The sequence below is a fragment of the Stegodyphus dumicola genome, chromosome X2, assembly GCF_044657685.1.
Source record: "Stegodyphus dumicola isolate Sdum_Otavi_A_Nest chromosome X2, ASM4465768v1".
NCBI classification, from domain to species: Eukaryota; Metazoa; Arthropoda; class Arachnida; order Araneae; family Eresidae; genus Stegodyphus; species Stegodyphus dumicola.
Window position 1 is genome coordinate 82,448,018 of NC_140781.1, and position 25,032 is coordinate 82,473,049.

General features: G+C 33.6%; 2 protein-coding genes across 17 annotated transcripts in view; one reads left to right on the forward strand and one right to left on the reverse strand.

Annotated features, from left to right (window-relative positions):
• Positions 1-25,032, forward strand: part of LOC146992788 (uncharacterized) — a 218,762-nt gene that overhangs the window by 32,467 nt on the left and 161,263 nt on the right. For 14 of the 16 annotated variants that reach the window (XR_015039010.1, XR_015039012.1, XR_015039018.1 and 11 more), the window contains exon 2: positions 4,087-4,281. The gene's annotated coding sequence lies outside the window, so the exon portion shown is untranslated. Of the gene's footprint in view, positions 1-4,086; positions 4,282-25,032 lie in introns of those variants that run through there. The other 2 variants (XM_085809287.1, XM_085809288.1) reach the window with 2 other exon arrangements.
• On the reverse strand, positions 2,892-23,860 carry LOC146992789 (uncharacterized). Its single transcript, XM_085809290.1, has 2 exons — positions 23,579-23,860; positions 2,892-4,313 (listed from the first exon to the last, which is right to left on the reverse strand). Exons 1-2 carry the CDS (start codon positions 23,713-23,715, stop codon positions 4,037-4,039), a joined length of 414 nt encoding a protein of 137 aa, XP_085665416.1. The 5' UTR covers positions 23,716-23,860; the 3' UTR covers positions 2,892-4,036.

Genomic DNA, 25,032 nt, shown 5'->3' on the forward strand with positions numbered 1-25,032 from the left:
GTGTGCCACCCTGCACAATTATTCGAAGAGCAGGACCAACATAATGTCCTTTCATGAATATTGACTGGTAGTCATGCTTCTCGCACAGAAGTGAGAACTCATTGCTAAAAAGGATAGTCTTCCATTCCAACCTCCACTGCTGTCTGAATATACTCTATGATGTCTCTGAAATTGGTAACTCATGATCAAAGGAATATCTAACACTTGTTCCCTAGGTTGTGCAAGTGTCTTCTTATAGTTTGCATTGCTATTTCTGGATACAGTGAGCTTAATATGTGATATGTAAGTTCATTTTAGTAGAATAAAAATTATTTTGTAGCATTTCTCTAACATGGCGATCCATTCGAGCAGACTTCTCCCTGAGGCTACCACTTGCTGTCATGCGATTTCACCATTGTTCTCATAATGCTGTTTTAATATAAAACAAACCCTCCTCAAATTATTTAGCATTAAACACTCAATAATGTATTGGAAGGAGAAACCAGCATCTTTGCACTTAAGTTTTCTGTTCCTTTCTGTGACACTTGATAATGACTATCTTGTTGGCAACTTTAGACATCACCCTCAGACCATAAGATTTAATCCGGTTTCTGAAGTGCCATGTGGCAGAAAAATAATGCATTTGATCAGGCTTTTATACTGTTAAGCCACTGACTGCTTTACTGATTGAAACAAGGCACTTAAATATTCCATTGTGTGCATTTTTTAGCTACACGTGCAACCCCTCCTCATAATCTACATAACCTAATGGTATTCTTGAGGTAGCACTTTCATTATTGAACACTCTAAATGTTAAGCATTGTAATCAATATAAATGCAGTATAATCAGTATTGAGTAGTATAGTATTAATACACATTTAAAATTAGTTGAGGTTTGCATAAGAAGGAAAAAAATACCATAGTAAATGCTTTTTTGGGAACAAGGTTATCCAGTTTCAGAAAAAATACTAGTGAACTGGCAAAAGTTACAATATATAATACAATAAAAAGAATTTATTTAACAGTACTTAGTATCTAGATACATTTCTGTGCTAACATTTTGAATCCATGTGATTAAACTGATATTTCTTGTCAGGTATTTAGATAAAATGTAAAAGAACTTTCTGTGAAGAACTGTCAGATGGGAAAAGATTTATAAGGATAACATAATAATAATGCAATTTATCAGTTTTTGAAAATCTTATGTGATTTTTGCGAATGGGAAATAAAAGATATTTTCCAAAGACTGGAATTTTAGATCCTTTTTTGAAAAGAAAAAGAAAATTATTTACTTAGATTGAACACAGAAGTAAAGCATTAAAAATTAAAAGTTGTAAATGTGTAAATTAATGATTTTTAGATCTCAGTATTTTTTACATTTTAGATATAATCTCAGCTTCTGGGGGAAAAAAAAATCTGTTACATAGAAAGCATTAATAAAAATAATAATAGCGTTTTATTTAATACTGGAAATGTGTAGAGATTTCTAAAGAAAAGTAAGTAAAAAGGTTACAGATTTATTCATGGCTTTGAAGAAGAATGTTATGATTAACTTAGACTAAAATCAGTCTCTAAATTTCTTCAATAAAATTTCATAATTCACTTCAGTTTGCAAGAGCATACTCTTGGCTGACAGTGCTTTTCTAATCAAAATTCATAATTAAAATGTTCTCGAGTTTTCTATATCATTTTCATATAGTGACATACTGAGGGGGTGTTGCAAAAGTCATGTGCATCTTTAAATTTTGCTTCCACTAAAAACTGATAAAAACTAAAAGTGACATTATTTTACTAATTTTCTTACTGCATGAGATCTTTTTGGATTGCCTTATCTCTAGTTTCTCTCTTATTAAAAGAGATCACTTATGCCTATTTTGTTAATGCATAATTTTATTATTCACTAAACGGTGGACGAACATGTATTGTAGTTGTTTAGTAAGCAAATGTTGAAAGATGTTTGAGTGTGGGTAAAGCAGTTACTATTCATATTTGTTAAAAGTACACTCCGTGAAACGATGCGGTGTCAGTCACATAATCCAAATTTAAAGTATTTTTGAGTACCATAGAGAGCCAGCTAGTGACCTGAGGCTAACCTTTGAGTTGAGCCCCAAAACTTGCATGAGAGCTTATTTGCAAAAATAGCTGTCAAAAATTAGAAAGTAAAAATAACTTAAGAACCAGGCACTTGGGTTCCTTTAGGACTCCAGGCCCTGTTTCTTCAGAAATGCTTCCGCTTCTTTCGTCCCACATACTATTGAAGAGATGTTCCTACACTGTCTTTAATTAAATAAGACAGGATATTTCTTAATCCTTCTTTTCTGCTGTTTGTTTTTGCAACTTTTCCAAATATCAGGTGGCAATTTGCTAAATTGAGCACTTTCATGTTCTCATGAAAACAATAGCTACAAAATGAATTTTTACTTTAAAATGTTTCATCCGTCAAAATTTCAGATATTATTTTTTCAAATCTCTGATCTCATCATCAGGTTTTCAGATTATAACTCTCTGATTATTGTTGATTGTTGTATATACACATCCAACATTTTCCTATTCTTTTTTGGCTCATCTTCCAAAATGTAGATCACATTGAATGGATTTCTAGCAATCATGACCTTGTTTCACATGAAATTTAATGCAGATTTACTGCTGTGTTTGCATTTTATCTATCTAATCTTATCTTTTGAACTCCCATCCCATTCAATGAAGAACACTGTGGGGAGAAAATTAATCTTAAATCCTGCGCCAAAACAGCCAAAATAATTGAGCAGGCATCCACTCAGCATATGCAACCATAAAACTGAGAGCATAAACGTTCATTAACCTTGTCAATGAGACCCACTGATCATTTGTTAAACATATGAAGTAATAAAATAATAGAGTAAGGAAGGAAAACATATACAGATGGAAAGAAGATATATTATTCTCTTTTTCTTTACAAAAGTAGACAGGACATGTTATAGTTTTTACTTGCTCTTAAATACTTGCTATTTCACTCATGTAATCAGATTAATTATTTATAATCAATGTGCCTTCATTTCCAATAACACATTTCATAATTTGTTGAAGTGCAGACATGCAGTTTGTATTGTAGAATAAATCTTTCAGTGGAATTTTTGATGCAAATCCTGGTAAATGCTTCGCTGTAGTAACTGAAAGTAGTGGACATTGCCATATATAATGTTTAGGATTTGGTAGATGTGCTGGGTCTCTCCCCTACATCTTACACTGCTTCTTAAGTCATTGCAAATGTTATGCGCTCACTTACCAGCATCTTATCCTCTAGCTAATGTGACCACTAAATTTTTGCTCATTTATACATGTGCATTAGAGGTCACTCTTACTGGTTGTCAAGCTTCATCACATCAGAAAAACTGTTCTCATTATATTAACATTATCTTTATGTTTTTTAGACAGGTAATATACAGACTTTCTACTGAACCAAAAACAAATTTTTGTGCACACAATATGATAATAAGTCAAACATGAACAAATCATAATAGGAAAGTTATATATCATGCATATATCACTGTTAAACATAAATTTGTAGGTTACAAAACGATCAGATGCTATTAATTTCTCTGAAAGATGTTATTTAAATTGAGGGTTCTCAACCAGGATAAATTCCCCCTGGGGGAAATTTCATGCTTTCAGTGGGGATGGGGTAAGCCTTTAATGTAGCTATTGAGTAATATTCAGTTTTAGTTTATGAATATAGGAAACTACTTTTATTCATGTTTTGGCATTTATCAATATTTTCTACACCTTTAGTTGTAAAATTTATAAAACACATTATAAAAAATCTGAATCTAAAAATGCATGTATGTATTTTTTTAATTTTGGGAAAGGGGTGCATGGGGGAAAACAGATTGAGAATCACTAGTTTAGATTATTCGGAAACACCAAAAGTCAAGTAGTCATTAGATTCAAGGAAAATCAAACACAGTTGGATGTCTTTTGAGAGCATTTTCAAAGCAAGATTTTAAGAACATGGAATCACTTTATAAGTATGAAAGTACTTAAGAAAGAAATATTATATTATGTCGAGCAAAATATTTATTTAGCTTAACTTCTTATCTTTGGTCTCACTGTCATCTTCTTCCATTTCAGAATCACCATCATCATCATACAGCAGAAAGTCCTCCTCATCGTCAAATTCGTCTTGCTGTAGATGATTCTGTTCTTCATTTGGAAATTCTTGATTCATCAAATTATTTTCCTCTTCAGCATTCTCTTCACTTGGATTGAGGTTCACAAATCCACGTTGGCGAGCAATAACCCAGAATCGTGGATGGTCTACTTGTGGTAACACTACATTATTATTTTCATCATGAAATCTGAAAAAAAAAAAAAAAAAAAAAAAAAAAAAAAAAAAAGAGCTCAATGATAAATTTTAATGAAAAATATAGAGAAGGTTCAGAGTTTAAATAACACTTGATTACTCAGTATTTATTAATTTACTATATGTGTTTGCATTGTGAAAAAATGTTATTTAGGATTTGAAATAGTAGAAATGGATTTATTTATAAAAGCATAACAATGTGTGAGTCTAATGAACTATTAAGTCTAAATTTTTCAGAAGATTCAGAAATTTGAAATGTTATAAGAAGAGGCAAAATAATAGCATGATATTTCTTTATGTTTCTTGATGTTATTCATTTTAGCTGCAATTAAGTATTTAAAAACTTTTTTATATAGTTTCAGACCATTTAAAAATTTGAGAGTTTAAAGTAATAGATGTAATATAATTTTTATCTGTATAAAAATTTTAAAATGTCACGTTTAATTTTCTGAAATGTAGTGAAAATTTCATTAAGAAACAGATGGAAGGATTGGTTTAGCATTGTATAAAACATTATAAAATCTGTAGAAGATATACACCCAATGCATATTTACATTAAAAGACGTGAGATAGAGAGCTCTTTGAAAATTTCCCTCTTCGGTATGTAAGCATTGAAAAAAGAATGAAAGCAACATTTATAGCTAAGGCAGATTTAATTTCTTATATTGTGGGAAAGCACACTTGATCTGTCTGCTTAAGGGAAGGGATACTTTCATGTAGGACTTTCTAAGAGAAACAGGAAAACATTAGGAAACTCGGTAAAATGTCCATGTAGGCAGTCCCTTCTCTGGTATTTGAGCCAAGGTGGAACAAACAATGTAGTTCTTATCTGCTCAGCTGCAGGTGGGCACAAGATCTCAATTGGTTAAGTTTTAACAGACAAATCCATTTTATCTTATTCATAATTTGCATAAACCTTCAAAGTGTAAAGGGAGGATTTTTTTTTTTTTTTTTTTTTTTTTTTTTTTTTTTTTTTTTTTGTCTGGCTACATGACAAATACAAGGAAGAACAAGGAAGAATGGATGTGAGGCTAAACAAATACTGGGTTGAATTCTTAAAAGATAAATCTTGCCATGAGTATTATTAAGAATGCAGTTAAATACATTAACAAGGCTTGTTCTGTTATTTTTATTAGTTTGAATTTATGTACATTTTTTGGTTTCATGTGTAATCATTTGGGCATTTAATAATGAAAGATTTAACAGAATTTAGTGATTATCAGCAGGTAAAGTATTTGTCATCCCAAAAGGAAATAAGATACATAACAAGGTGAATTCAAGAAATAAGTAATCTAGAAGCTCATCAAAAATATTAGAAACTGATGGGTGTTGACTTGAAATAAGACATAAATGCTATTAAAGTAAGTATTGTACTAAAACTATGCTTAAAATTATAACAATATGTATGAAACTGGAGATGTAAAACATTGTCTTTTGACAAGCTGGAAAACATTTGACTATAGGTGATTTTCATAATTTGTATTTGTTTTTTTCTGCATTTCATAATTTGTTACTATTTCCTGGAACAAATTTGCAATTATTTAACATTCCTAGTAAGTATTGGATTGGCAAGAAAGTAATTTCGGTTTGCACAAATAGATATAAATTGCACAATAGTCTCATGTTCATTTTGTTATTCTTCTGTCAATCTGAATTCCTTTTTTTTTTTTTTTTTTTTTTTACTTTTGAGATGTGGCAGCTGACACTTTTAGATGGCTATAGTAACACATACAGTGTATTTTTGTTTACAACTGTTAGTTTATGGTCAATTTTAACAGGAGTGCAAAATAAACATTTTTGACATATTTTACGCTTTTAGTTTCATAAAGGCAAGAAAGTGATTGAGGCTCACAAAGAGATATATCAAATTTATGGTGTTGATTTCTTAATAGAAAGCTTGTCTTAGAATTGGTTTAAAAAATTTCATTCTGGAGATTTTTCATTTGAAGGTGGCAGCATTCTGGCAAACCTTCTGAAGTTGATGACAAAATTAAAGCCATAGTTGAATCAAATTGTCATTTAATTGTGTGAGAGATTGCAAAAAGATTAATTGTATGATGCACAACAATTGAAAATTGCATAAAATGTCTTAAACTAGTTAAGAAGCTCGATATTTGACTTCTGCATGAATTATAAAAGAAATTCACTTGACAAATCCATATTTGCAATAGGCATATCAAACGTAATGCAATCTATCCTTTTTTATATGAATTATCTCTGGCAATAAAAAATGGATCGTCTACAGTAGCATTAATAAAAAAAGATCATGGTCCAAGCATGATGAATTAGTGCCAATGAATATTGAAAGCTAAACTGCATCAAGAAAAGATTATGTTTTCAATTTCAGGGGATTACAAAGGTGTTGAGCATTTTAACACTCCTTCAGACACAATATGTTTTGGAACAAGTTTGGGCACATTGATCCTGAGAGGTACTTTTTGATTTACTAAACTTTTTTGTACATAAAATTCAAATGCTATTTATTATTATTGAACTTCCACAAGTTATAAAACTTAAGGTACAATAAAACAATTTTTATAGTCTTAAAAGGAAACTATTTATATTAAACAAATTTTATAAAATAACTTTTATAATGTTGGTTGTACAAGACTAATTATAGATTTAAATTTAATTTAGGAAATATCTGTTCTTCTACTCTCTTATAGCATGGAGGACAAATAAAAACAGCATATGAGAGGCAGGTTGCCGTGTGACACTTTTTGCACTCATGTTGGCTTAATCTTCTCTTATGAGTTTCCAAATAGCATATTTCACTTTTGCATTTGTTTGGAGGTATCTCTGGTTCATTCTACTTTTGAAGATGTTCTTGGTTGGAAGAATATCTTTTTAATTTTTGTTGTAAGTATGCAGGCATTCCAATAAACTTCAGATGCCGTTGAGCAATTTGTCCAAGCACAAGTCCATTTGACAGTTATTTTTTGAACAACCTTTTTTTAAGAGCTGTTAATTACCATGGACCACCTTTTACACCTTTCTTTTTTAACATTTCGAAGCCTGAATCAAACAAATATATATAATGTTGTTATAAAAATGTCTGTCAAATTTTGTTATAAGCAATATTTTTAATTATTAAGATATTTTACAATTCATGACATGATCAGGGGCAATGTGCTTGAGAAGCCAGAGCCCCAAAATGTACTCACTTTTGTATAGATAATCATAAAATATTTTATTATACAAAATTGCTAACCCAAAAATGTGATACCATATTAAAAAATCTCAGAAAACTTACTTATCAAATAGCAACGTAATCGAGCGCAATGAGCCTGTTAGATTATTTCACTTGTCAGCTGGAAATGAAGAAATATATTCACTGACTCACCTTAAGACTGCCAGTGGCACTAGAAGAGGGAAAGCTAACTGGATGGGGAAGGAGTGACAACGTTTGAAGGAGCCAGGGCAAACAAAAGTGCTCAAGGTGTGCCTAGCAGATCATATGTGCCCGACGGAGTGTTAAGCTACTTCCAAGCAACCAAATGATCAACACAGATGTTTACTGCCAACAACTTGTCAAATTGGAAGAAACAATCAAAGAGAAAAGGCTATAATTAGCAAATCACAAAGGAATTGTGTTCCACCATGACAATGCAAGGCCTCACACATCTTTAGCAGCATGTTCGAAATTATTGGAGCTTGACTGGGAAGTAATGTCACATCCTCCATATTGCCCTAACCTTGTGCCATCAGAGTATCATTATTTCAAAGTCTACTAAACTTCTTAAATGGTAAAACTTTCAGTAATAACAATGGCCTCAAATTGCACTAGGTCAAGTATTTTTGCTGATAAAGACAAGAAGTTTTATGAGCATAGACTCGCAAATTTACCAGAAAGATGGCAAAAAGTCACTGAATAGAATGGAAGAATTTATTTTATTATTAAGTTAATTTTCTGTATAGGAAAATTTGAGTTTTACTTCACACTAAAATAACCGAAAATACTTTCAACCCAATATTTATATAAAAGTGCACAGAATGCATTTTAGTTCACTAGCATTTAAAATAAATTTGATTATTCATGAATGGATTTTTGCCTGCACCCTGTGCACTGGCATCACAGTATACGGCCTGGGTTCGAAAGTTGCCTGAAGCAAGCAATTATATTTACATTGTGTTGAATAGCTTGCCTTCTTCTCCAATTTATGTTTTATGCTATGAGCGTATGCATTATGAAAAAGATAATACACTCACGTTTGTGAAAATTGCAACACCAAGAAGGAATCGTCATAATTGAATGCAATTTAATACACAGTTGAGTGGTAGTGGTACAAATAAATGATTAAATGTTCAAAGCAAACAAACAAGAACAAGAGATCAGAATCAGTATTTTGTGTGGCCACCATGCGCCGCAATAAGTGCTGCTACACGACGTGGCATGGAGTCAAACAAAGTTTGAATGTCTGACTGAGGAAGAGCATTCCATATCGTTTGTACGCGTACCCAAAGTTCGTCTGCAGACGCAACAGGACGAGGATCACGAGCAAGACGCCGACCAATGACATCCCACACATGTTCAATTGGCGACATATTCGGGGAACACGCAGGCCAAGGAAGAAGCTGTACCTGCTGCGCTGCAAAGAAGGATTTAACAATCCGAGCAGTATGAGGGCGGGCATTGTCCTGTTGAAATACAGCGCCTGGCAAGCTTTGAAAGAAGGGAACAGCTTCGGGCTGTAGAACTTCACGGATATACCGATTGTTGTTCAGATTGCCCACAATTCGTAGCAATTGAGATCGTCTATGATATGCTATGGCGCCCCAGACCATAACTCCGGGTGTTCGTCCACTGTGGCGTTCGATAATGCACTCCGGAAGGTGGCATTCACCGGCATAGCGTCTGACACGAATGCGGCCATCATGGTACCACAAATTAAAGCGGGATTCGTCAGAAAACACGACATGCTGCCAATCAGCACGCCAGTCTCTATGCTGATTGGCCCATTGTAGCCGCAGGCGGCGATGGTCGTGCGTTAGGGGGATCCTGTATAAAGGAGGCCGTGCGCGCAGTCCACACTCAGCAGACGTCTACGAATTGATAAAGCACACAATGAAACACCTGTACCGCGCCATGCGGACCAGGTGTCTATCATCGCGAGCTGACGTCACATTTCGGAGTCCACTCCCGGATTTCCGAGTTATCCGACACTCGTCCGTCCACTGCTTCCAAACGCGCATCACTGTGCTGCTGTTACGCTGCACACGAGAGGCTACTGCACGATACGACAATCCAGCTTCACGAAGGCCGATGATTCTCCCTCGTTCAAACTCTGTAAGTTGTTCAAATCTCGCTCTCTTTCGTCGACGAGGCATAAGTACAGATTGAGTTAACGTTTACCACTAGCAGATAACCACCGATAACCATACACGCCTCGCTACAGCCGTCTATTTATTCGGATCCATCAGCCGTTCAGAGGGCGCTGCTCAGCATACGCATGCGCTACGGATTTGCAATTCTAATCATTTGCATATCATGCGCTACTTTGCATTTCCTGAAAATTTCAGCTCACTCGCGTAAGTCCTTCATGGTGTTGCAATTTTCACAAACGTGAGTGTATTCGAGACTAGATAAACATTTGTTTGAAAATACCAGAATGGAAAAACTATTTATCATAAGACTACTTATATAAAAAAGTACTTATATAAGGCTATTTATATAAATAAATACTACTTATATAAAAAAAGGATATATTTAAGCATAAAAGTTCATTATAAAATTTCATAAACATTATAATGTATTTTTTTTTTGCAACCATACTTTATAAGCAATTATTCACGTACAGTTATAATATATAAATATTAAATAAGACAAAGACATACCCATTACTTTTATTTTGTTTATTTATTTTTGGCAGATTTTTAAAATTAAAGTTTTTTTTTTTAGTCATTGTTAATGCGTTCCTGCTAGAGGCTAAATGGTAAGGTTGGGGGAGTTTTGTTAAATTTCTCCCTTGAGTAACATAAGTACGAGACAGTTTTCTGTAAAAATATTTCCACAAATGCATGCCTGGCCTTAGGCAGATTAGACTCCATGTACTTTTTGCCTTAATCATTTACCTAATTCTGGCTAATATATATTGTTTTGCCCCTAATCACATAATTTACTCACGGCCCACCAGCGGCCAAGCGGTAAAGTCGCTGAACACCGGTGGTTCGGTCCGAGGTTCGAATCCCACAAACGGGCTGGCTGCATGGGCGTTTTTGTGGTTTTCCCCATGTGTAACGTGTATACGAGCCAGTTTCCCTTAGAAAGTCCTCCCCGTAGGCAGATAGCCCTAGTGTGCTTTGCCATAATTAAATACTCCAACACCATAATTAACTCTCCATTCTGTATCATTGCCAATTGCTCAGAAGTTTTCACATCGTAATATTTTTCTGGTAGCAATCTCAGTTTGCATTGAACTAAAAATAAATAAATAAAAACACGTGGTTAGTGAGAACAGAAAACATTCATTTTAAAATTTTAAACTCGTTTATTAATATTTAGTTGGCCAGGTAGTTGGCCCTTTCATTTCTGCCGATCTCAAAATGAGATGGGATCCACTGAAATTGGATAGAGTGTCCAAAAGAAAGCCGGATAAGAAGATCAAAGATATCCAGGCTTGTATTGTCTCCTATCGCTATCCAATTAGATTGGTGTTTAATTGAAGCACGATTATCAATTATAGTCTAGACACTATGTAATTGTTTCTCAATTTAGTATGCATATTGTAAGCCCCTCCTGAGAGCAATGAGCTGTGATCTAAAAACCAAGCATAAGTCGGGATTTCTTGTCTTAAATTTCACAGAACCACTTCACTACCAGAAATTCCCTCATTTCCTCTACTGTCATCAGTATACATATTTAAAGAAGATTGTGGGATTTCATTGATAGTCTCCAGGGCTAATTGCTTGATGAGAGCCGGATTCTCAATATTTTTCTTCACTCTAGTCAAAAGGGTCTCATGAAAACGAATCCTACCAAGTGTCAAGCCAACTCCCAGATGATATAGAGAATGAGTTTCCACATTTGTAAAGAGAAACCCCAGTGTTTTAGCAAACGGAAAGGAACTGAGCTTCTTCAAGCGTTAATTGTCTTTCCAAGTATGAAGATAGGCTGAGGTTCTGTGTTGATCATTGTAACTGAAGAGCTTGTTATAGTATTTTTAGAGAAGATAACTTCTCAATGAAAAGGAGGCAAGTTACTTTCTTAGAGCACTGTATCATTTGGACAACTGTGAAAAAGTCCAGTAATAACTGTAGCAGCACTCAACTGCACCTTTTCAAGTTTATTTAGGTTGGAACTGGCAGCGCAAGCATAGATGGAAAAACCATACTCCGGTATTGGCCTAACAAGAGAAATGTAGGTAGTTTAAAGAATGCTAACCGTCTACTCCCCAGTCACGACGAATATTTAGTTCACTTCAGAATATTTAGTCTATTTCTCCCCTTGACCACATGGACATTAGTATGTTTATTGCTTGTAATTTCCTGATCTTAAAGTGTAACCCAGATATTTACCTTTTTTAACATAATTGTGTTCCATTCAGGAAGATCTTGGGCTGATAATTGTAGAGGTGTCTATCAGTTGTCAATAACGTTGTCAAGGACTTTGAAGTATTAAAAGTCAACTTATGATGCACTCCAAAATAATGAGCTTACTCAAGAGCACAATTTAGGTTTTGCTCAATTGTACCATTGTCTGATCCAGAGTGCCAAATGATAATGTCATCAGCAAAGATTCCCACTTTACAACTGCTAGAAATCACTCTTTCAGTACCAGCCAATGTGTAGAGAAAATAGGATGGGGCTTAAAACTGAACCCTACTGAATGCCTTCTATCAAACCAAATAGACCAGACATGGCATTACTGTATTTTACTCTATTGGATCTGTTGTAAAGAAAGTCTGAAATCCAGGGCAGGGCTCTTCCCCTGATACTAAATACATCATGAAGTTTGATAATCAACAACTGCCACCAAAAAGTATCAAAGGCCCTAGACATGTCTGAAAGGGCTGCAGCAGTGTGGTTATTTGGATTCATATTCTGGGCTCCCTGACACTCTGGCAGAAAAACAGAATCTGTTCTATAGTCCCCTGTGTGACCATATTGCTTTTTTGGCAGCAAATCTTCAGAATTCAGATGGAGTTTCAACCTGGCAAGAATAAGTCTTTCCATTAGTTTACAAACAAAAGAAGTCAGCACAATAGGCCTAAAGCTCCCAGGGAAGCTGGCATACTTACCTGATTTTTAAATAGGGACAATAAATGCTCTTTTCAATTTATGAGAGAGTCGACCAAGTCTCCAAGAGAGGTTAAAGAAATCAAGTAGTCTCTGCCTACGTAGAGGTCCAAGATGACTGCTAATAGTGCCATGAATGCCGTCAGTACCAGGTAATTTGCCAAGATCCATAGCTTTTAAAAGCAGTATTATGTTCATTCAAGGAAATTTCATCCATGAAAATAGGGTTACCAGTACTGGAAGTGCACCAATTGTGAATATTTTTTTTTAAATTATTTTTGATGACAGTATTGTTTTGATTGAAGGTCAGTTTGCTGATTTCTTTGTTGTTAGAAAAATCTCCCAAGTTTGCAGCAGTTTTGTCATGATGTGAGATTTTGCCATCTGAAGTAAGGACAATGTTACAGGCTACAGATTTAGACTGAATACGGCCGAGGGAATCAGCAAGATGCCATAATTCTGTGTTAGGAGCTCTGTCTTGAATGTTGCTACATGAATGCTTTCCTCTTACGATTAATATATAGCTGTTTAATAGCAGTATTAAGTCTGTTGAGTTCAACTTTGTCTCAGTGTCACCTGACCTGGAGAATGCCCTGTGTAATTCATTTCTCTTTAGGATGAAGGCATTTAACTCAGGACCCTTATGTTGAAAGAAAGATTTCAGGTGTCTGAAGTTACTTCTAGGAATGGAATGATGGAAAGCATGGATAGTTGCTTGTTTGAGAGTATGCCAGTCCTGCTCCAAATCATCGGTGAATGTCCCCATACCAAGTGCTCTTTCAGTAAGCAGCCTGAAGTAATCCCAGCTAGCCCTTTTGAAATTCCAAAATATCCTGCGGGCTGCCACAGACTTTATGTTTATACTAGTCTGCTCATTAATTGGAAAATTTCACCTTTGTTTTGTGATATACAAAGACCTTTAAAGTTAGTGGCTATCATCATCAAATTTAGCTATCCTTAACTATACGCATTTGGCTATGCATCATGAGCTTGGCGACTAATAGCAAGTTGTTCAGTTAAATTTTATCTTGCTTCTATCGTGCATTGAGACAATTAAGCCCAGATTGTATTAGTTATTTATTATACTTATGTCTATTTCTTGCGCATGCTTAAGGCTTATCAGAGTTCTGAATAAATAAATTCCTACATATACTTAAACCTTATTGAGGGTAGATATCTTACAGCCTGATGCAGTCTCTGTGGGTCCTTAATTCACAACCCCGTGCGGCCATATGAGCCCTGGCACTGGTTCTGGGTTTATATGAATAACAAATCAGTTATTTGTAATTCAAATAGCCCTAAATGTAATTTTTGGGTCTATGAGTATCACCAACAAAATCTTATTTTTAGCATATGGAAAGAAATTTTTGTTAAATTTTTCCTCGTCAACATTTTTTAGCACGTTTAACTTAAATCTGTCATCATCGCCAAGCGTAATGTCAACATAAAAGGTTACCATACTCCTTTATTATTCAATTACTAACATAAAAAAAATTTAGGCATCACTACTTGAGTCATTACTCAAGTTGTCAGGTGTTGATAAATAAATATACAATGATGAAACAAAAGTATAATAAATAATGATTTGCCAGGTTGGTGTCAGATCAATGATGTATCTATGTGGAATGTTTCGGTTTGAGATGTGTGCCAAGCAGATGCGCAGCAGCAGAGCCAAATTACTGATCATACAAATTTTTGCTAAAATGATTTCTTCAATGACAAGGTATTTTATTTAGTGTCAAAGTAAAATTAAGAATCAGGACTCTCCAGAAGTTTTATTATGCACAGAGGGGGGAATGAAATGCGCATGCGTAAAGCCTACAACAAAAACGGTGGTGGTGGTTTTGAGGTCTGGATTTCGTACTTTGTACTGTATATATATATGTAATCCTCTCTGGTTTTGCTACAGTTCTGCTGCTAACGAATCACGATTTAAACAATTTCATTTTTATAAAAATTTTGATCTATGAAAACCTTGAAATTTGACCAAATCAAAATTTTTAGTCCAACATAATTCTTTCCTTCATAAGAGGTCATACTTTTGATTATTTTTTCATGCAAATTTAAAATGTTAATGTTGCTCTTTGAGTTCAGGTATGTTGATAGGATTAAATAAAATAAGTATGACAATGAATGCAAATTTGTTTGCTGTTAATGAAGCCAGATGACATCACCAAAAAGTATCAGCGGGCAATGAAGGTTTCATAAGGTAACATGGTCATATTTGGTGTATGGTCCCCAAATGAGGCATATGCAGAGTTTCATTTTTCGTTGCTTTCTTTATCATGTTAGAACATTTCCCGAAGTGTCACTTAAATGTCTAATTTTTCCACTAGATGCTTTTATTAACTTTCAGAACATCTGGTAAGCTTTTGAAATTCTATTGCAAGGAATTTGTGGTTTATTTTGATTCACTGATATGTAGTTTTGGCTTTTCGTTCACAATTTACGCAACTGGAATTTCCATTAAACTTGCATCTAATTATTTTTTATTTATTTCTATTATTGAAATACTTTATGCCTGAACAAACTGGCCCTTTGATCCACTTGCATTGGATAAGGGAATTCATTACATGAGCATTTTTAGTTTCTTCTTACTTTGCATTACATGTATGTAAAGTTAACCCCAGTGGACCAGGGGCAGAACATTGGGATTGTTGTTTAACTGGGTCCTGCTTGAAGCAAAAATTAGTTTGCTTATTACGCAATAGCAAAAATTACAGTCATAATTCTACAGACAAATATTATCTGTTTGTACAAAGCAAATTTTAATTTAAATTTAAAATTATGAAAATTAATGTACTAATAAAAGGTTAATTATTGCCGTGAATTAATTTGCAATGTCATTCAAATTGAGAGAGCATATGTAAATTAAGTACAAGTATCTAAAACTATGAAAAAATTATTTAAATAAATCCAAAAAATTAATCCTAAAAATGTTTAAGAATTTTTAAGACTAATTATTAATTACAACTAGATTAATCTGCATAAAGTGAATAATTGTTGAGCAGCAGGAGACAGATCCTTTCAAGGAGAATTTGCCTCCAAACCTAACTCTTCAATTATTCAATTTGTGTTTCATCATCCCATATAGGCATGGTTATAGTAATATTTAAAACCAAAAGTAAAACCAAACGTAGTGAATTGCTTAAAAAAAGAAAAAAAGAAATTTTAACTATTAAAGAATTTCGAGAAATTTAGTAGGTAAATTGACAGGAATCAAAATTATTAAAATAAAAATTGCTAATGTAATTAAGATTAGAAAGCCAAAGTAATTTAGAATACCTTGCCTATTGGTAACTTCCCTGACACGAATTGTACATGTAAACCAAAATAAACTAAATACAATATATAAAAATACAAAAAATAATACTAAAAATGCAAGTAAATAGTAAGTTTTAATTTAACTTTTATTAGTATTTTTATTTATAAGTATATTAAATTTTCACAGTTTCAAATTTAAATTTGCTTTATACAAATAGAGAATATTTGTTGAATATTACTAACATATGTTGTATTATTTGAAAGCTTTTTAATTACTGATGTAAAAACCCTTTTGGCATTTCTAATGTAACACTATTAAGTAAATAGTTTTATACTTTAATATATCAGTATGAATGACATTTGAGTAAGACACAATGATAAATAAGTCAATGAATTACACTGAATAGTATTAAATGAAGAAAAAATATCAACCTCAAATTATCCTAATGTTTTAATGTACCTCTGAAAATTTAGTGATTAAATTTTTTTTTCCCCCTGCCGAAAAGTGTACGAAAATCCTCAAATATGAAATTGGATAGTCTGGTTAACTTCTGACATATGGGAGGCAAAGGTTTTGCATTTTTAAGAATGAGTGCAGACTAAATATAATTTCATATATTTTATAAAGAAATCAATAAAATACGAATGAATGAATTTATATTTTAGCACTAAAAAGATGTATTAGTATATAAAGACTTGTCAGAAACAGGAGTGATCATTAACAGATATATATTTCTTGTGTTATTAAGTTTTCATATATTTTATAAATAAATCAATAAAATAAACCACGAATGAATGAATATTTTAGCACTAAAAAGATGTAGTATATAAAGACTTGTCAGAAACAGGGGTGATCATTAGCAGATATATATTTCTTGTGTTATTAAGTTATTTATTGCTTACTACCCGCTATGTGGCCAGCCTTTATCTGGCTTTTAAATGTACCAGAAAAATGCTTAAAGGAAACACTAAACATTAAATTTAAAAACTGCAGTTTTACTCTGCAGAACAACTTTATAAAAAAAAAAAAAAAAAAAAAAATTCAATGAATATATATATATATTATTAAAGAAAGGAGAACAAACTAAACATTTACAGCTTTTTTGCTTCTGTCTTATATCACAATTGTATTTTTATTCAAATGTTTAAAGCTTGTCTTAACTTTAATCAACACATTACTTCTAATTTCATTTGAGTTTTAAATATGCTTTTTAATTATCAGTATTCTAGTGATTAATTTCATTTATTTTGTATTTACACTTTTCATTGCACTTTATTTTAACTTATGTTTAAAAAATTTTCACTGGAACCACAGTATCATAGCAACTTTTAAGCGAAAGCATTAAGAGTTTTCTTTTTACTATATATATATATATATATATATAACAATGAAATAAGCAATATCCCTTAATACAAATATTAATTAACCAACTTCGCATTACAAAATCGTACGAATTCAAATAATGTAAAAAAAATCATGCATAACTTTTCAGTATCTTAAAAACAGTGAAATAAGCAATAAATAGCATAAAAAACACACACACACAAAATAAATAAATAAATAAATAAATAAAAATAAAAATAAAAAATTCTGAAAAGGAAAGTGTAATTAATAATATTTTATCTCATATTTTCAAGAGAAAACAGCAGTCCAGTATACAAAGCATAGTGAGAAAGTCTGTGTGCTTGTTCGCTAATAACTCGGTCACTACTGTAGCTATCATCACCAAGCTTTTACAATTCTTTTGTGGGTCCTGGAAAAGGTCAACGTCCACTTAAAAAAAAAAAAAAAAATATTAGAGATATTAATTAAAAAATCTTCGAACTCTAATTTTCTCCCTCATTTTTCTGAGTGGCAACAGTGAGATATCAGCAACAATGGCTGCGTTCCATTGTTGCTGGTATGCCCATTATGTCTGATGCGATTTCTTTCCTCAAGAAACATAAAATAGAAAAAACTTATTCGAATTTTGATAAAAATCATTTCGAGATGTACTGGCTCTTGTCTAGATGCACCTGTGTTAAGGTGACCAAATTTTAACATTGGTAAAGCGGGACACCATTGACCAGAAGGAGTGTGGTTCTTGATCAAAAATTTGGTCTATATGGAGCAAGTAAAATTTTCATAAATGCAAAAATAGTATTGCAATATATTTTTTTTTAAATTTCAACATAAGTACAATTTACAAATATTATACTTTAAAAAATTATGTATAGTATTATTCTATTATTTGGCATACTTCTCATTTGAGTGAATTTTTTTTTTTTTTTATTAAACTGCTGTTGTTGTTTAAAAGGTCATGAAGCTTTTCACAAGAGTTTGTTGAATTACATTTCAGGTATAAAATGGCTTTTTAAAGTGTCAACACTTAATTGTGATTTTTCTGATGTCCGTACTTTATTTACTGTAGAAAAAAACACCTTCAGTCACAGCATTAGTTCCTGGTAAGGACAAAGCGTATTCCACAATTTTTAGTGCATTATTGTAGGGAACATGGTTTTGTTTCAAAATGATGAAATATTTCTAACCATTTATTTATTCTCTAGTGTGATTTTTGCTGATGCCCAAGATTTAACTTTTTCCTTATCAATATATTTTTTTAATAATGGTACCTCATTAAAAATATCATTTTCGGAAATATTGCTATATGGGAAATTTTGAGCAATATGATCGAATGGTTTTTGCACATCATTCCAATTAAGTTCTTGTTTTAATGTAACCCAATGAAAATAAATGCTTAGTGTCATTGTAATGTACCGTCCACTCTTCTAAATAATCTATGCAGTTACTATAGAACATTTTAATGTGATTCATGATATCTGCGCAATTTATTGCACCTTGTTCTATCTGTACAGAAAGTTAACGGAGGAAAATTATTTTCTAACTGCTCTTGACATCGAAATTTTAAATTATTAAATTTATTTGCTACTTCGATTAACGAAACTTTGTCACCTGCAATAAGTTTTATAGCATTTTGAAAAAAAGCTACTTGATAGCGTACAAACTCTAGCCAAATTTTTGAAGATTCTTTTTCAATGAGCCCACTGCATATATAGCCATAAGAATATATTTTGTCGTGCTTCCCGAAATCGGGACTTCTTTAAACGCCACGCGACAAATTGTTAAAAATCGGGATTGAAGCGGGACGTCTGGTCACCTTAATCTATGTGCCAAATTTTATAGCCCTGGGTCTATTAGCTTATGCATAGCACGAACAAAAGAAACGCACACACACACACAGACTATTCCTTTTATTATATGTAGAGATTGCTAATTTGCAACTGCATGCATTCAGTGACAACTCACCATTCACTGCTACTACTTGCACAGTAGGCCTACAAACAAGAAAATTGGTTAATAAATCAGTTTCATGCACAGTTTTTCCTCAAGTAGACCGTTGCCCCCCTCTCAAAATAAAGGTCTGCAGACTTTATCTTCTACTTCTTCTAATGTACATCTCATCTTACTTTTTTTATGCCTTATTTTCTACAACTGGTTCTGGAACATCTCCAACAGCAATTTCATATGCGATTTGGGTACTTGACATTCTGCCTGCAATTTCTGATTGTTCAGCGTTGTCAGTTTCACTTGAAGACCCTGTTTGGATAACAGCATTCACTTCAGAAGCCACTGTATCACCACTTGCTTTTGTGAATTTGTTGCCATTGTCATAAATATTTCAACTGTCCCCCATTTTCATCTTCACTGTCAATGGGAAATGTTATTGAAAACCATATTTCATTAATCAGGTTCACTAACTGCTGATATGTTCCGCAATATAAACTTTTCACTTCTCGTTTCATTATATTTTGTTAAAAAAGATTTGTAAACAATGTATAAAACTTCATAAATATGAAAAAATGCGTAGCTGTAAACTGATATGTATACACATATATCAGCTGTGAGCTGATATGTGTATGTGTGTGTACCAGCAGACTGAATGCAGTCAGTCCTATGCAAAGTTGTCTTTTTTCCATTTATGAATATACATGTCCTACATTTATAAATGTAAATAAAAACTGCATGCAAAGAACACATAAGAACATTAACTAGATGCATTTTGTTTCCAACTGAAAACAAGATAGGGGCCTATAAAATGTAATCTACATTTATTTTGACAAATAGCAACACCATACAGTGCAGAATCAAAAAATGCCTTAGCATAAATATTTGCATCATTCCAAACAGTTTTGCATTTGGGAGGACATATTTCTAACCAACATTTGTGGGGGAAAAAGGCAGTGTAAGGACTTCACGTAATAACTTTGAAGTATACCTGAAAATTATAAAATATCTACGAGTTGAAAAATAAGTTTCCCCTGTCGACTGTGGTCAGAGTTGTGTATAAAAGTCAAAAAATAGAATGAGACATTAAAGATATGACATACCTTTATTTTATTATTCTCGTACGAGTATGTTGAGACATCATATCGCTTGATAAACTTCAAAAAGTCCTCCAAGAAAAATTCACGCTTTGCATATGGAAGAAGCGTTGAACGGCTATGGGCGAAAGGCGACACAGCAGGAAAATGCGCAAGTCACCGATACACCATTGGGTAGAGGTCGCTGCAAATCAAGCAGATGGCGCTGTTGCAGTGCCTGCGCAAAGCGGAGACCAGCCTCTCATTTGAGCCCCAGTAGGTATGGAGAGAAGGTGCGTTTTGAATTCGTGGTCAAAGGAGGAAGTGAGAGCGGTTATCCGCCTTGAATGGGCACATGGAGTATCAGGAACAGAAATTCATAACCGCCTCGTGTCTATGTCTATGGGCCAGGTGTGATGTCGAAGCAAATGGTGTGGAAATGGTATCGCACATTCAGTGATGGACGTCAGCAAGTGGAGGACATACCGAGAGCTGGACAGACGCGCACTGCCACTACAGATGCAAAATTTCAGGAAGGTGGATGACATGATTAGAACGAACCGGCGTATCACCATCGATGAAGTAGCGGAAGAACTTGGAATCTCACATGAGCGAGCTCAAAACGTCATTCATGACATTCTTCGATACAGAAAAGTGTCAGCACGATGGGTGCCCCGACAATTGACCTCGACACACAAGGAACAACGCATGGGGGTCAGCCTGGAACATCTTGTGCGTTACCATGAAGATGGTAATGACTTTCTGTTTCGGATTGTGACAGGGGATGAAACGTGGGTCCACCATTTCACGCCAGAATCGAAGGCTGCATCTATGGAGGGGAAACATCCGTCATCACCTGTCCGAAAGAAGTTCAAGACAACTCCCTCTGCAGGTAAAGTGCTCCTCACAGTTTTCTGGGACGCCCAAGGAGTTTTGTTGCTGGACTTTTTGGAGGTTGGAACCATCAATGCTACTCGCTACTGTGACACCCTGTCGAAATTGAAAGAGGTGATTCGGAAAAAGAGGCCTGGCTTTCTCACATCTGGCGTTCTGCTGTGTGATGACAATGCCAGACCAAATTCGGCGACGGCAACGCAAAACCATATTGCAACTCTTGGTTCGGAGTGCCTACACCATCCGCCATACAGTCCTGATCTTGCACCAAGCGACTTCCATCTGTTTCCGGCTTTGAAGAAAAATCTCGGGGGAAGGCGCTTTGGAAGCAATACTGAAAACAAGCCGTTCAACGCTTCTTCCATATGCAAAGACCTGATTTTTTCCTGGAGGGCTTTTTGAAGCTTATCAAGCGATATGACAAATGTCTCAATGTACTTGGTACCTATGTGGAAAAATAAAGGTATGTCATATCTTTAATGTCTCATTCTATTTTTTGACTTTCATACACAACTCTGACCACAGTCAACAGGGGAAACTTATTTTTCAACTTACCCTCATAGTTTATTCATTAAATAATTATTAATATAACTTACACTTTAAGTGGGGGCATCTTTTAGATTCCTTCATGAAACATTACTCAGTTGTTGCTTCTGTTACTGTTTTGTGTAATATTTTAAGCTATGTTTTCATATCATGACCATAAAATAATAATTCAGTTAATAGAATGAATGGGTAAAATATTGTATAGAGAAAGGCAATAAATGTAGAGGAACCTCTTTATAGCATCTAATATTTGTGCCGTTTGGAAAGTTGCCCTTTAAGTTCTTTGCATTTATTAGTATTTGATTTTAATTATTAAGTTTTTACAAACCGAAATTATTTGAAATAGTAAGCCTAATAAATTTGTGCAATGTATTCTTTAGGATATTTTACGTAAGATACAACTTTTGCAAAAGTTTAGAATTTAGTTCAATATATTGTTGAATGAAGTGCAAAGTAGACATGTAAAATAGATAGATTCATCACATGGCTCTGAGATATGGGTGATAACTGTATTCCTTCTAAAAGTATATTTAAAAATTTGCATTGGAAGTATATTTAAGCTCAAATAAATCTGTATATAATTTAAGGGAATGGGAAGGAACAAAAAAGGGGGAAATTGCAGAAATTAAACAGAAACCAGACATTATGATTCTAGAATGAAAGTATGGTAAAGGGGCATTAAAAACTGCATTCTCAATCACAAGATTGTGTTTTTGTCACCATTTTAGAATATTAGATACATTTCTATGATATTTAATGGCAAATCAGTTTCCCAAATAGTTTTAAGAAATTTTTGCATTTTATGCTGTTTGGCACTAAGCAAAATTTGAATAAAAAATGAATTTTGATTTTGCTAAGAAAGAAACCATTTAATGCAAACTAAACATTGGCTGAAAAGCTTGTTTAAGATAATTTGTTTTCAGCTATTAATACAGTCATTTAAGTATAATTAAGTAGTCATTTTTAGGCTGCAGCTGATGGTCCAAGGTTAATATTGAGTAAGATAGTTTTTTTCTGTTTTTCATTCTTAAGCTATTAATTCTACTTTTTCAAACTGCTGTCAAAAATCATATAATGAACAACAGTTTGTATTTAGGAGTGTATGTTTCTTTAATTTACTCTGGATATGAAATGTTCAAAATTATTAAAAATTATCAAAAAAGAAGCAGTTTAATGCAAAATCCTGTTTTAAATCTTACTAAAATTATCCTACTTTAAGGATCCTGATAAAAAAAAAATTCTGGATTATTTAGCTAGGAAGTTAAATAATTCAGTAAACTGTAGCTTATAGATAAAAGGTCTACAATATTACAGTAATCTGATTTCTTTTGATTATTTGAAATTTAATGAAGCTGCCTGACCCTTGCTTTTAAAGTGATGGAACTCAAAGTCTACTTTTATTGTATACAGCAAGTCTGTTTCAGAATTACGCAAAATATTAATTAATGTAATTGTTACATTAATTAAAAGGGGAAAACTACTTCAGGTAGTTAGCTTAATTCAAATGCGAAATGTTTATTGCTGTTAGTCTTTTTTATGAAATCCATTAGTTTCGTTTCATTTTTTAAAGCAAGCGCTAAATGATAAACTAAAATATGTTAAATGATAAACTCCTTTCTTTTGGAGAAAATGTACATTTACTCGTATACGATTTGTAATGAAAAAAAACGGGATGCTCAATTTCCAAGTCCTATGATTCAGTATGGGAGTCTCAAAAAGCTGTAGTCAGGATTTAACAAAATAACTAAACTATGAATTAGTTAATTATGTGTTTGGAATCAAGTTAGTAGAAGTTATTTTTTTTTACCGCTATATCTTATTGCTTAACATTTTTATTATTCAAAGAATTGGCACAGTAAAGTAACAAACAAATGCACGGTATATACGTCTGAAAACATGTTGTCTTTTATAGAATATAGCTATTAAAATATTTGAGCAGTATGTAATAACAAAACTTACACCCATCTGAGAAACTGTTGCAAATTTCGCCAGAATTTATAAAGAATTTTCAGTTCAATGACGATCGCAAGCACCACGATTATGAATAGGGCTAAATGAAGAAAAGCTTCCTTCTCAGAATCATAACTCATCCCCATTCTTATTTAAAAATGCAAGAACTGTAAATTCTGGACGAGTCGAGTGTTGCAGTTTAGGAAAACGCTAAAATTATGACAGTTATAAATTATTGGCCATCCAAAATGGAGCAATATGAAAGAAGCTTCCAAACAGCATGAAACTTACATCATGTGTATACCGCAATGGAATGCGCAAATGATTACGATTTCAGCGTATGCGCACATCAAGAGCGACTACAGCACTCTTTACAATCCGTATATAAAGGTGGAGGGTTGAATTTGCTATTATGTCTTCGTGGACCAAGCTTATGTATCACTTTACTTCTAGGCCCGTTATGGATACAACTACAGGACAGCCGGAACAAGTCGTGCCAACGAGCACGATAATTGCGGCTAACAGCGGAACCTGAAACTGTTTTGAATCGTTAAGAAAGGACTAAAGCCACGACCCTATTACCGGCAGTACTTCAACAGATCTGGTAAAATCGCGCTTCATGCGATAATTCAGTATTAATTCACTACTGGTGCTGCCGTTTTGAACCAACCAAAACCAACATCATGAATAGCACGCCCCACATAACATTTTCACCATGCACGGTCATGCTATGAAATGCATGTAACCTGTATGCAAATTTAGCGGAGTGCCATAATTTTATACTCAGGTCGCAAGCATCACTGAAACCCATACAACGCTGCAGCACAACTTACGTCTGGGAAATTACTGCACGTACAGGTGTGATAGACTAAGACATCTTGGAGGAGGAATTGTCATATACATCAAACGTTCTTTAAATCCGAGCTCATTCAATACGGATAATATGAAAATGTATGAAATAGTGAAAAATTATGTGTATCTTCCAAAGTATGGAAAGATTATCTTTTGTGGAATTTATAATCCGACGCCTTTCTGAGCAAACTATTCTGCCACCAGTACCCCACTTACGTCGGCGGAGATTTTAATGGAAAAGATATGGATTAGGGCTGCCAAAACGCGAACAGAATTCACAACTTCATTCTAAATGATCATATACATTTTCACGTACCGGACACAACAACTTTACAGCCCATATATCGTTAGTCGTAGACTTGACGTCCTGTATTTTTTTTTAAATACCATCAACATTCTAATAGCCGTAGACCTTTCATCCGACCGTGTACCAATAATTGCTCAACCATGTATCACGAAGCAGAAAGATTCTCTGGTAAAAAAAATCACCGACTGGGATCTGTTCTGGAATTTTCCTTACACCACTCCATAAAAAATTAGCGGCCTGAGAACAACGAGTGGCATAGATAGTGAAATCAATAGCTTCAAAATAAGGATCTAGTTCTCTTGAA

Coding starts and splice junctions, on each gene's coding strand:
- LOC146992789 (XM_085809290.1), bottom strand. CDS start 23,715: ATGGGGATGAGTTATGATTCTGAGAAGGAAGCTTTTCTTCATTTAGCC. Junction 4,314..23,578: donor CAACAGTTTCTCAGATGGGT/GTAAGTTTTGTT, acceptor TTTTTTTTTCAG/ATTTCATGATGAAAATAATA.